Genomic DNA, 12,983 nt, shown 5'->3' with positions numbered 1-12,983 from the left:
CACCGGCCTGGCGTTGGCATGCAGAGTTCAACGATTTCTGCCTTTTCATCGCTTAATGTTGTTGTTGCGTTGCTATGTTTTTCTTCTTAAAGTTTATTAAGCTAACCATAAAAGGTTTCCGCCCCCAGGAAGTGCATCCATCGGGGCGGAGGTAGGGACAGAACAGGAGATCAGTTCAGGTATTATTGACTATTTTTTAGTCTTGAAGAAATCGAAGTAACCGCTGGAATATGAGGCGCTGGCTAGTGTCAGGCGTCCAAATACTGAGGCCTCAGAGTAGCGGGGAGAGTGGCTATCGCTCTCCTGCAGTGCTAGAGTATATGTTGCCGATCCAGCAGCTGGTTCCTTGGACAGGATAGGTAAGTGGCTAGAGACGCATCCTGGTGCGGCGGGCTGGCGCCACTGTCTCCCTGACGATGCGTCGCAGGTTAGGCTTCAGCACGGGTCAACTTCCCTGGAACAAGCGCAGGATTTTCTGGGAGGGTGCGTCCGGAGCGCCGCTCTTCAAGCCGCCTTCGCCAGGATTGTGCCTGGGTGGATGGGGTGTGGGGCGTCACGCACTTGTGGCCCCCTCTCTGAAGGGCAGGAAAGAAGCTCCCTTGCAACAGGGTCGGCCATTCGGTTGCCAGCGACACCAGCGTGGCCTGGTATCCATGTGAGGCAGACAGTGTGGCCAGCCTCGTTGGCGATTCGCATCGCCCGGTGTATCGAGTTAACAGCACCATTGTGCGAGTCCGGCCGGGCGCATGCCTTTATGGAGGCCTGCAAGTCTGCTTAAACAGTGGGAGGGAAGGCTGCAAAAGGAGGCTTGAGAATGGCATTGCATGCAGCGGGTATCGAAGCTACTCCCAACATTAATGGGTCGTTGTAGGCAGGGCGGCCGCGGCAGTACGTGGGCAGTAGTGCACTAAGACTGAAGCTTCATCACTGAGGGTGCCGTCGGTGTAGACAGCGTGGTGAAAGGGAGGAGAAGTGCGAATGTCTCCTTGATGCCGCCTTGTGTAAGACAACTGCCTCTCTGCGAGATCGGCATTCACGTTTTGGGGAATCTGTGCAGGTCATGGGACAATGTCACCGAGCACGGGCAGAGGGTAGAGGCGTTGAGGGGACTGGAAAATGAAGTGTGATGATGCTCCGATCGGATATCGTGGATCTAAGTTGGAATTGATGTGAATCCTTGGCAGTCTCGGCTATTGCCTGGTTCGGATTTATGTGGGCCATTTGAGCAAGGCGATGTAAGCGCATGAAACGCGGTAATTTGGTGACAACCACCATGGCTTCGTGGTTGAGCGATTGGATTTTTTGTCGTTGCTTTTGGGTCACACTGTATATGTTACAGGCCGTATACAGCACGTGAAATTAGTAGACCAGCCACGAGGCTCCTCTCCTCCCCAGTTTTTGTACGCGATGCAGCGGATTAGGCGGAGTGTCTGATGCGAGGTTCGAGTGATGTTGCGATGCCATGTTGCTGCAACACTGGCTCCGTCGGTGTGGATGCCTAAAACTCGAACACTGTCTTGCTGAGATATTTGTTCGCCATCAAAGTTGAATAAAAATCGCAAGGCTGAAGGGGCTGGGTTTGTCCCCAGTACAAGATAGTTTTGTCAACAGAAGGCACAAGTCCGACCTGCTTTATAAATGTCCGGCTTAAATGGCATCGGACTGATCGCAGTCGGAGCCCCCGTTGGTCCATATTGTGACGTTGTCCATATACACACTGAAGTGAATTCCAGGCATCTCAGCCAGGCGATAGCAGATTGGTGCCATCACCAAGCTGAGCAGTAGCGGTGGATGAACAGTAATGGTGGCGGCTCCTTGCGGCACTCACAGTCGTGATTTCTTCGGCGTGGAGAGTCTGCCCTACGGTAACCTGAAATTCGCGGTCATACCGAAAGCCACGTATGCATATCCAGGGTTTGCCTGGGATGCTTGAGACCGACCAAAATAAGGTAATCGACAGCACGGACCCTTTAGGCTTCGCCGAAACACCTCGATTCGACGCCACGAACGAGAAACGCGTGAGCGCACCACCGAGTGAAAGAGCCCCCGTGAACCTGCGGCCCTATAACGTCAAACTATTCCAATATGTTTTTATTCCAATCTCCTGACGTCAAACTTGCATAACCTCCGACGCAAGCGTTGGGCGGTGACCCGCAATTTGGTCTAAAAAGACCGATCAAACGCTCTCCTCATTTATAGGTCACTTTTGTTTGCTTTAAAAACGAATACCATTGCCTACACTGAGCGGCTTGTCTCATCTAATTGGCTGATAGGAGGCGAGGAGCACACTCAAGTGGAGAGGGATTGAATGGGGCCGATCCAGTGCACTGAAAGTCGATAACTATATGAAGAGGATGGTTCAGGTGTCTGCGATTGGACCGTTTACCCTTACTTAGCTTGCGGTGGCTGGTCGAAAATGGCGGCCGCGTGCAACAGAAGGTTAAGAATTCCGCTAAATACGATCCTCAGCAACGATAAGTCTGCTAAGCGAGGCCGTAAACGTGCCGGAAGTGCTCGAAAACGTTACACGGCCACGCAAAAAGTTTTATTGTACGCAAATAAACCATACTCTACGGCAGGTGCGTGTAGCCAGTGCCGGAGTGATAGGCGGCAGACAACTTTTATTCCTTTCCGCACGGGGCAGCCTGCGGCTATTCAGAGAAAAATCCAGTTTGTTTCGGCATATTAATGCATCTTTGACGCGGACACGTCACCTTGACGTGGTGCGCATTCCCGGTGTTGGGACGCCACGTGACAGCCAGGTGAAGTAGGTGCAGCCCGAAAACTTTTGAGCAATAGCCGAGGGCTAATGACGAAAAGGTGTCAAACAAGAAATAACTATTTTTCTTTTGCTCGGTCTAATCATGCATAATCAGAGTGTACACGCAATATCAGATGGGGAGTTATCGCGGTTTCTATGACATCGTGTGACTGACAGGCGAAGTGGGGGTCACCCAAAAAAGTTTTGACCAATCGCGGAGGGCTGATTCAGAATTGGAATAGAAAAGCTTGGAATAGCTTTACGTTATTGTGCCCCAACGTAGCCATCTTCGTTTATTTAGACAGTGTTGCCAGCACTTCTAACATCTTCTGGAGTTGCAAATAAGGGATGTGAACGTAGGAACCATCTGCGCTTCTGACGGCGGCAGTCGAATTGCTCCAGCCGTCGTAGAGTGATACAGGAGTCTGATATGAAGTCCTATTTTGTCACAATGGTTTAGAAATTGTTCTCGTGGTTGTTGGGACAAGTCAGACGTGGGATCATACCACGTGTATCCTGCTCCTACGTTTAAAGCATCGCCGAAATAACGCTTTCATTCGTGCTGGCGTGAATGGCCATCTCTGCACTTTACATTTCACATTTGGAAAAGGTACGGACGTGGTTATGATATTCACACTGCAGTGGCTACGCAGCCTGTGTATGTGAATCTCTCATATCTACACGGCTAATGTGACGTTCCGTTCGCTGTACCTACGTTCAAAGCTAATCCTATTCAAGCTTCCCTACAGTGGGGTAAGAAATTTAACCTCTGAATCACACACGCACCTGCGAAAACCCAGCAAAAATCGATGTAAGCACACTGGCTCAGCGGAGTGCCTACCGCGTGACTGACTCCCGATGGCAGCGCCACCGCATCTTTTTAGCATAGCGTTGGGATGGCCCGCGTATCGACAATTGTTAGTGGCTACAGCGGGACGTGGCACTTGCTGAGACGGAGGACATTAGCACGAATGCGCGAGTTAGAGCGGGTGCGAGAGAGGAAAAGTGGCGACTATTGCTCCTTGAATATGACTCTGCCTAGGTGGCCTAGGCACTACAAAGGGGTTTCTCAGCGAGTGTTGTATGCATTTGTCCCTAGGCGTGCCGGCAGAATTCACGGAGTACGGTAGTGCTAAACTTACCGTTGCAAGTTGGCGGCTGGACGTAATTTGTTCAACTGTGTTTTTTAGTGATGGTAGCAACGTGTCATTATTTCGCATTATTGGCGGCTCCTCCAGGACACCAAAGCAGAAACGAGGACACCATGCTAGAAACCGGACTGGTCCTTGGGTTGGGACTCGCCGAGGCCGGCACGGCCCCAACTCATGGAACACCAACACCAACACCTGGAACACCTGCGCCGCCTGCTTTATTATAATCTCAGGTGCTCTCATGAGGCCTCCATTAGCTCGTTACATGTGCCTTCCTGGAGCAGTGCTTGTAAAGAATGCAATCTATGGTTGCGACAAAAAAAAAAAGCTGCCCGCGACTTATACAACATCAGTCAAAACCTTGCCCCTTCAGACACAGTGATCACCAAACGGGGTGCCCATGCCCACTGCCACACGCACGGGCAGCCAGTGGCGGAGCATAAACAAACTCGACTGCACTCCATAATGCCGGCATGTCTAGGGGACAATTCTACAACGCGTGCCAAGAAACCTCCTCCTTAATGCCTAGGCAGAGTCGCATATTCAAGGAGCAAAGGCCCGAAGATAGAATTTCTCTCTCCCACTCGCTCTTGCTCGCGCCTGCACAAAAACATCGAGCGCCACAAACGTCCCGCCCCACTGTACCTACTAGCAATTGTTAGAACGCCACCGGGATTTAGGTGCACTGGATGTCGACAGACACACGCTACTCGTACACCTCATAGTTCTTTTCACTGGTCGTGCAATGCTTCGGAAGCATCAGATACCGCGACCGCCAAATTTAGTTCAGAAATGAAATAGCCATAACTCTCGTTATTTTATTATATTCTTTAATATGCTCACGTATGTTAGATCTTGCTAAAGTGTGCATTTACTCATGGCACCTTGTTGTAAGAGAGCAGAAAGACAAAGAAATATTCCTTCTGCAGGTCTCGGTAAGCCGAATCGACAGTCGCAACGCGACGCTCCAAATAGTGGACGAGAATGTAGCTTCGGCTGCTATGGCCAAAGAGGAGACCATTGGCCATAAGGAAAAGCCTGTGGAGACTGGTAAGAGATTCCCTGTATCTCAATATTTATTTATTTATTTATTTATTTATTATACCTCAAAGGCCCCAGAGATGGGGTATTACATGAGGGATGGGCTTTAACAAAACAGTGATTCCAGAGCATGCTTGAAGTGATGAGTGTCGGAGTGGTGCGTGATGTCGGCAGACAGACCGTTCCAGTCCCTGGCGGTTTTCACAAAAAACGATCGCAGATGAGAGGTAGTCTGCGCCGGGGGAGGATACACGGCTTTGCTGTGGTTAATGCGGCTGGACTGACGATGAGCTGGTAATATAGCTGAAATGTGCAGTGGTGAATGATAGAATTTGTGAAAAAGACACAGTCTAGAAATAAGACGTCGCGATTCTAGATTAGTAAGACCGGCACGGGATTTTAGTTCAGACACGCTTGCATGATAAGAATATTCAGAGTAGATAAACCGGGCTGCACGGTTTTGAATTGATTCCAGTGTATTAGATAGGTTACGTTGATGAGGATCCCAGACAGAGCATGCATATTCCATAGCATTCCCTGTATATGATACGATTCCATAGAAGAGTTTGACATTCTGCACCAACAGACACGCATGACCAACTGCGCCTACATAGAAGTGAGCAGAGCTCATAATGTGGGTAATCCAGTGCCTGCATGGTTTTGGGCGCATCGCACTGCAGTGGTGCTCTAGAACATGAACGCTCCAGAGCCCTTGCATACATAATTTACTACTGCTGAGGCTCTAATTAATTCACGTGCTTGAAACTTCGTCTATACCTGGTCCATACCTTGCCCCTAATTTTAATCAACTGTAAGCAAGGCTTCATGTTTAGTCCACTGAAGATGCAGGGGAAACATTCTACAAAACTTCTTAACATCCAAACAAATCAGGACCCAACAATTATTGGCAACGCTCCTAATTGCACCATGAATGTTAACTGTGCCACGGCTTGCACTTAATATTCATTGCATTTTCATTGCTATAGAACTTGCTAGCGACACTAGGAACTAAGCTGATGATGACCGTGCGATAGACACTTTCGAAGACTGCTCTTATTTATTATTCTTAGTCGTAATTGCACGCTCTAAATGCAATTTTTTAGACTTGTACAATGGACCATTTTACCATTTTTAAGGCCGTGCTGCTTGCTCATTCACCCTTGAGGCCGAGCATGGGCTGTAATTATTATTGTACGTAATTATTATAATATCGCACGCAGATTTTCATTTACTTCACACAGTAACAGTAGGAAGACGCGCAAAACACCCTTCATGATTGATGACAGCTATTGGGTCTGTGTTTTCTTAGCAAGCCCAAGAGGTGGTTCATGGACCCTTTAACCGAGCCTCCTTACACCGAAAAAGACTTTACTGACTCTTGATCCATTTCCTTCTAGGATAAGTTGTTGGCAATCCTAATGATAAAAACATGATAAAAACGACGTACAGCCCGAAAGACAAGGACTGCGAGACTACATACACTGCGCTGTGTATGTCGTCTCCTGCAGTCCTTGTCTTTCGGGCTGTACGTCGTTTTTTATCGTGAATTACCTACTACCCCGAGCAACCACCCTAGAATAAACACTCGAATAAAAAAAATTGTTTTTCCAGAACTGGCCTCCCACAAGATCCGAGTTGACATGGATCACAAGAAAACGCGCCAGGATGACGGCACAGAAAAGGAGGAGACGCTCATAACAGCCACATACCGTGGCCTCACGGAAGAGCTTCCTAGAAAGCTGGTGAAATATTTTGTTGAGGGCCTGTGAATAAAATGTCATTTTCACTGTAGGCCGTGACCAAGAGGTGGGGGGGAGGGGGGGGGAGCGCAGCAGAGCCTACTCGAGCGATGCTGAAGTGAACTCCTCCCACCTAAAGTGTCGTTACCAGAGTTACCCATATTTGACATTTATTTTGAGTTGCCTCTCCCTCTTCAGTTAAAATGTTATTGTGTGTGACGAAAAGCTTCGTCGCAAGTGTGCGCATACGTGCGACGATATGAGGACAAGCACATTAGAAGCACCACAGACATGTTTTGTTCAGTTTCCACTGCGATTAATTGAAAACTATTCCACCGAGCTGGGGTGTTTGCCTCTTGCCCTACACGCAGCTAGGGAGGGGGGACGAAGCAGTCCCCATGCGTTGATGACGGTTCATTTCCACTGCGAAAACCTTGCACAGACACAATATATTTAAATATATAGACACGACGAAGTTCATTTTATTTAAGAGAAGGAGGTAACCAACTTGGCTATTTCTAATGGTATGAGTATACCTATGCCTGGAGAATGAATACGTTGCGATATGTTAACGCCGCTTACAAATTGCTCTCCATGCTGACCCTGAAAAGAACTTGCAGTGACCCTTTGGTAGTGTCTTGTCAACGGCAGTTGAAATCCACGTGAAGGCTATGTGCCTCATTATTGCTTCTCTTTCTAGCAAGCAATATTATTTACAACATTTATTTGGGATGGAAACATCGTCATGAAGAGGTCATAAATATATGTAATTGACTCAGTAACCGAATTGGGACCAAGCCGGTTTCATTCTAAATCGTAATGAATAACAGTCGTCCACACCAGCGCTTACACTCGGAGTCGCAGTAAAGAAAAAAAAAGGGGGGGGGCTGCAGTTTCACCAGAAAGGTGAAGCAGTATTAGTGATAGTGAAGTATATGCCGTATTTATTCGAATGTAGACCGATAGTTTTTTTTTTTTTCATACATTTGTATTCCTAACTCTAGGTCGGCTTAGATTTGAGGATTCTAAAAATGCGCCAGTTTTTCATTGAAACTGCTAAATATGGTGCATAGCTAGCGCCATCAAGAAAAGTCAGTATCGCAGCCGCTACTAGCCGTGCCAGTAGCCAACCGAACACAAGCGAGGTACGAAGACAGGTAGGTAGAACCATAACGCAGAATGGACCATTTGTTAAAGAATTCGTTTTCTTCAAATGACGATCCATCTATAAAATTTATATAATGAGTGGGACATTGCACCAAACTGGTAGCCCATGACGGTGAGGTGCTCATTGTTACTAACCTTCTAGTGAAAAAAGTATACTTTCGAAGAACGCCCAAGAAAAGAAATGTATAGATATTGTTTTATGATGGCCCTTGAGAGTGCGCTTTATGCTTGAGAGGGTGAATATTGCAAGTTTACAGAGATGCTGAGTGCATAATTGAATCATAGTGTCCGTAATTATGTATGCTGATGCTAGTTTTTCATGATAGATATACAATGGAACAAAACTGCTTAATGGCTAGTGCTGTGGGTAGCTGAACAGAGAAATGCACATTATTGCAGGGACCTGAACTTTAATCAAAGTGGTGACAATAGTGGTCAAAGTTTTCTTATTATTTGTACTAATGCAATGTGAAGGTGGGGATCACGATCCTGGCAACGAAAAATGAAAATCAGTGATGCAAGCGGTCGTTGTCAGTTGAAGGAACTGGGTGGACAGACAGACATGGAAAACCAGCACTTACGTGGTGTCGGAGCAAAGCTGGAACTTATGGCTGAGCCAAGTAACTTATCTGTGGCGCACACGATAGCTGCGCGCGGGTATGATATACTAGAAATCATCAAGCAGTATCTGCCACATGGGGTTAGCGCATCCTGCCTGCACTGATAGATCTCCCACCGAGCTCCTACATCTATACGAATACGCAGCTACAAAATGCATGCCGAGATGCAGGATCCGTCCAGTAAAGGGAACAAATTCGCCAGTCGCTTAATATGACATTGACCGACACCTACAGAAGTCGCTTAATCATTTAAATAATTAGGTGAGAATGACTTGGTTCGACAGGCAAGGTTCTGACTGGTGTTGCATAAGTCGCGGGTCGCTTTTTAAGTCGCGACGACAGATTGGATTTTTTACAAGCACTGCTCCAGGAGGGCACATGCAACCGGAGGCCTCAGGAGAGGTCCCGAGGTCACAATAAAGCACGCGGTGCAGGATCCCAAGGGCACCCAAGGGGTAGTGGGGAGATCAAAGCTGGAAGCAGGATGGCCCGTAGATTGGAGTGGCGGAGGCCTAAGCGTGCTGGACTTAAAATAAATATTATTACGTCCAGACGCCAACTTGTGCCGCCAAGACTTCTGCAACAGCAGTCAGAAGTTTGCCGTTTGACATACTAAGGCAGCAGCGGAAGCGGACGAAGACACAGAAACATGAAAAAGAGACCCCACGCTACAAGTTAGTAGTATTTTAAAGTTTAAATTATGGCAATTGAATAACGCGCAACTGAGCCCTCTCGAAGCGTTCGACGCATGGAAAAATTCGCGAGGACGGTAAGATACCAGTGTGACAGGGGCACAAGCAAGGAACGAAAACGCACACACAGGGCAAACTGTGAAGATGCTATATATTTTGCTATATATGTAATATATGCTATAGCTATCAAGTGACTAGTGCCATGCTCTTATCTTGAAAGGTTGCAAGCTTTCGCAATGAAACTGTTGACAGTGTGCGCTGTGTGTGTATTTTGTGTTCCGGCTCACTGCTCATCACGATGACGCCCGATTCTGATCGAATTTCGCGGTCGCGATTGCCTCCTTTGGACAAAATGAGCTGGAGACCCAATCACAGTCGAGAATTTCGATCCGGATCGGTACCGATCGCGATCAGAAGTATACGTGTGACGCTGGTACTGACAGGGCAACGCCATATCATACTCGCCTTCACGGGAGACCACTGACCAAACGACAACAATCGTTCGTGCCAGTGCACTGCGCCAGCAACACCCAAGGAGACGCACGAGGAAAACTTGTACACGACGCCCGGATCGCCAGCCGACACATGGCAAAATACCGGCACGCCAGGGCACGCCTAGGGACAGAACGACCAAAGAAACTGCTCCTCCGTGGTACCTAGGCAAAGGGAGAAATTTCAGGCGCAAACGCCCCCAGACTTTCTCTTTCGCACTCGCTGAAACGACTGGTCAATCCCGTGGACTGGCGATTCCTCAAATGAACGTCTCCTCTTTAAACCGGGCTCTTGCGGCCTCCGATCCGGGATTCACGAAGGAGCGCGCGCACACTTTCAACGAGCTGACGAATGCCTCCAAGGCGGCGCGTCAGCTGTACCCCGCACCGCACAAATCCCTTAGCAATCGACAAGCAACCCTTTGGCGCCGATTACAAACTCACACTCTCCCATCTCCTCTGACTCTTTCTCATTATCACCCAATTTTCCTCACATCAGCCTGTAGTCTCTGTCCCGAACCTCGCGCTTCAGCTCTCTACCTCCTTTCTCATTGCCCGGCGGATCCTCCCCCGCGGGGCCTCGAGCACCTGAAGACCTGGGAGGACTGGGAGACCCTGCTGCGCTCTAGAGACCCGGCCGTGCAGACCATGGCTACTGATCGGGCTGCCAGCGTTATGGAGCGAAGCAACATAAACGCGTGAGTGCAGTGGGGTCGTGCGGGGGCCCAGGAGCATGCGTGCTCCAAACTCCTCAGTCTTACAATAAAGTTTTTATGATGATGTGTGGAATGCTTCCAAATTCGCGGCCGTTCACCCTGAAGCTATCAGCAGAATGAAATCAGGTAACACTGCTGTCATGAACAGCTCACCGGCATCCGATAACTCAACTAGTGCGGCTGTAAGCCATTCGTCACAACCTGGCACATCAAGCGCAGATAATGCACACCTGAATCCTGAACCACCTGCTGCAGGGCGCACACAACAAGCTTCAAGTAATATGCCAAGATGCGAAGAGCGCGTGAGAAGAAGCGCCCGCAACAAGACGCCAAAGAAGCTGCATGACTACATCAAGAAATACCGGACTTTTTTTTTATCACGAGGGGATATGTTATATAAGGCGTCGCTGCCAACCGCAGCGCCATGAGAAGGCGCGCGCTTGGAGCCGCCCAAGGGGCGGGAAAATGAGGATGGAATAAACGCAGAGAATGAGTAATGTATCCATTCCTGTCGTACTGAGTGATATGCACGATATAACATGTATCAACGCATTATATATGTGGGCTGCCTCCATACTCAACACGAACACATGGGCCTTCACATCACCCCAGACACCCGCTCGTGTGCTGCTTATGTCGTGAATCACGTAAATAAGTCGAATCGTGGACTTTGAAATTTTCACAAAGGCTCTCAAGACACTTTGGCAGACACTCCAAACATACCTTATGGCCAGGCGCTTCGGTTACTGGTAAACGAAATGCCGTCAGATCGTTTCTCGCGATCACGCCAGTGGTGTGGTACTGGCTCCTGCTTTACGCTACAGGCCCGCAGACATAACTGTAGCCTACTTTTACTCGCCCTACGCAGCAATAGATGCGATGCCCCCGCTGGGCGATGGGAACGGCGAGGGATAACTACCCTACGTTGACGCTGGCGGTGTAGAGGCTTACACGCCGTCGGTGTTTTCGGCCTCGACCGTCCAATCGCTTCAGCCATCGTGCAGCGATATACGGGCCGTCAGCGCCGAGGCCGCATTTCGTCACGGTGTTTTAGAAATCGTTTGGGTGGCTGTCGGGACGTCAAGTCAGATGTCGTATGACCTGCTCCGACGAGTAAAGGATTGCCGAAATCGAGTTCATCCGTGCTTCCGTGAATGGCCAACTCTGCACATTTCATTTCGCGCATGTGAAACTTTTGGGTGTGGTCACAATATTCACACTGCAATGACTATGGACGACCGCACGCCAAGTTTCATCCTAGACGCCAGCGCTCGTTTCTCCCCTGGCGGAACGATTTCATCTCCAACGGGTGTAGGTTTCCGCCGCCGCTTCCCTTAGCGGTCGCGCCCGCGTTCAGTTCGCGCTGCGCGCGAAACGTCTCTTGTTTGCGACGGTGCCTCTTCGGATGACCGGAAATTATTATTGTGTTGTTAACTGTCACGACAGCAATGTAAACACAAAGGGTTGATGCCACCAGTGAAATTCTGCCGATTCACAAGAAAATGGTACGAAAAAAGCAGACGACACGCATGGATTACTGCGGTGCGCCGAGCGAAGTAAACAACTGACAAATGAAGCGAGCTCGTTCATTGATCACTCCTGAGTGTACGACGGTTTTTATATGTAACCCACATGAACTTAATAATTACTCGGTACATAATCCTATCATTCATATAAAAACTTTAAGTTGTTCGACGAGTGCTTGTCCTGTCTTCTTTCTCGTGTTTCGTTTATGTGTGCGCTGCCCAAGAATGGAAACCACTTCTGTTGTATGCACTAGTAGTGGCCAAAGTTCACGCGTGCCGAGAAATTGAATATGTGCACGATGCATTGAACATGACCGGAGTTCATTCCCGCTTCACCACTGCACCGATCGATCGAGTTACTGGACGATACACGCCCGCGTCTTGGTCGCGCCGGCATTGCTGAAGCAGAAATGATTACTAATACTTTCAACTTCGGTCTCTTGAGCACTGTTAAAAAATGGTCAAGCTGTCTACATTGCTGCTTCTATTCCATATTGTAGGGGACGCACTAGTTAAAGTTGTGTGCGCATATCGTACTTGTGCTATGCAGCGATATATTTTGTTTATTTCCGCACAGTGTCGATGGAAGTCTGTTGTCGCCATCAGAGACAACACGGATTTGTAGTAAACATATTGTGAGAAACTGCAAAAATGACTTTAGCTCGTATGTGCCGTATGTATGTGCCGCATCGTATGTGCTGACGATTTTTCCGGCGGTACATACGATGTCGTTTCCAATCACCTGCTCAGCGTCACTTACATGGTTAAGCAGACGCTGCCCTTTCGCCGCATTGCAGCCATAAAAATAATCGTCAAGCGTACCGAACTTCTTAAAGGCAAATAGAAGCGTGTACAGTCTGTTTCACACTTAGGGGAAAACTCGGAACGTATTGCATCGCGATGCGGCAAGCAATGGAGTCGTGCGGTGGCAGCAGCTCGAGCAGGCGCAGACGCTCGAGGGGCGGAGTCGTGATCTGCGTCGTCTGCTACGGCGGCGCGCGCTGGCCGCATTGTTGCGAAGCGTGTTACTGTCAGGGGCAGTGCACGTACATTTCTTCACTGTGTGTGCTACCGTAATA

The 12,983-nt window shown here is 48.7% G+C and overlaps 2 protein-coding genes across 5 annotated transcripts in view; one reads left to right on the top strand and one right to left on the bottom strand.

Annotated features, from left to right (window-relative positions):
- Nucleotides 1-6,744, top strand: part of LOC129380993 (uncharacterized) — a 60,681-nt gene extending 53,937 nt beyond the window's left edge. For all 3 annotated transcript variants that reach the window (XM_055063395.1, XM_055063391.2, XM_055063389.1), the window contains 2 exons: nt 4,842-4,962; nt 6,565-6,744. In XM_055063395.1, coding sequence (XP_054919370.1) covers nt 4,842-4,962; nt 6,565-6,722 — 279 coding nt within the window. In that variant the 3' untranslated portion in view covers nt 6,723-6,744. The remainder of the gene's footprint in view (nt 1-4,841; nt 4,963-6,564) is intronic.
- The window catches only part of LOC126520831 (uncharacterized), a 450,097-nt gene that overhangs the window by 153,798 nt on the left and 283,316 nt on the right, over nt 1-12,983 (bottom strand). The window lies entirely within an intron of this gene.

Source organism: Dermacentor andersoni, chromosome 3 (genome assembly GCF_023375885.2).
Source record: "Dermacentor andersoni chromosome 3, qqDerAnde1_hic_scaffold, whole genome shotgun sequence".
Classification (NCBI taxonomy): Eukaryota; Metazoa; Arthropoda; class Arachnida; order Ixodida; family Ixodidae; genus Dermacentor; species Dermacentor andersoni.
Note: the sequence above shows the minus strand (reverse complement) of the source record. Positions and strands in the feature narration are given on the sequence as shown.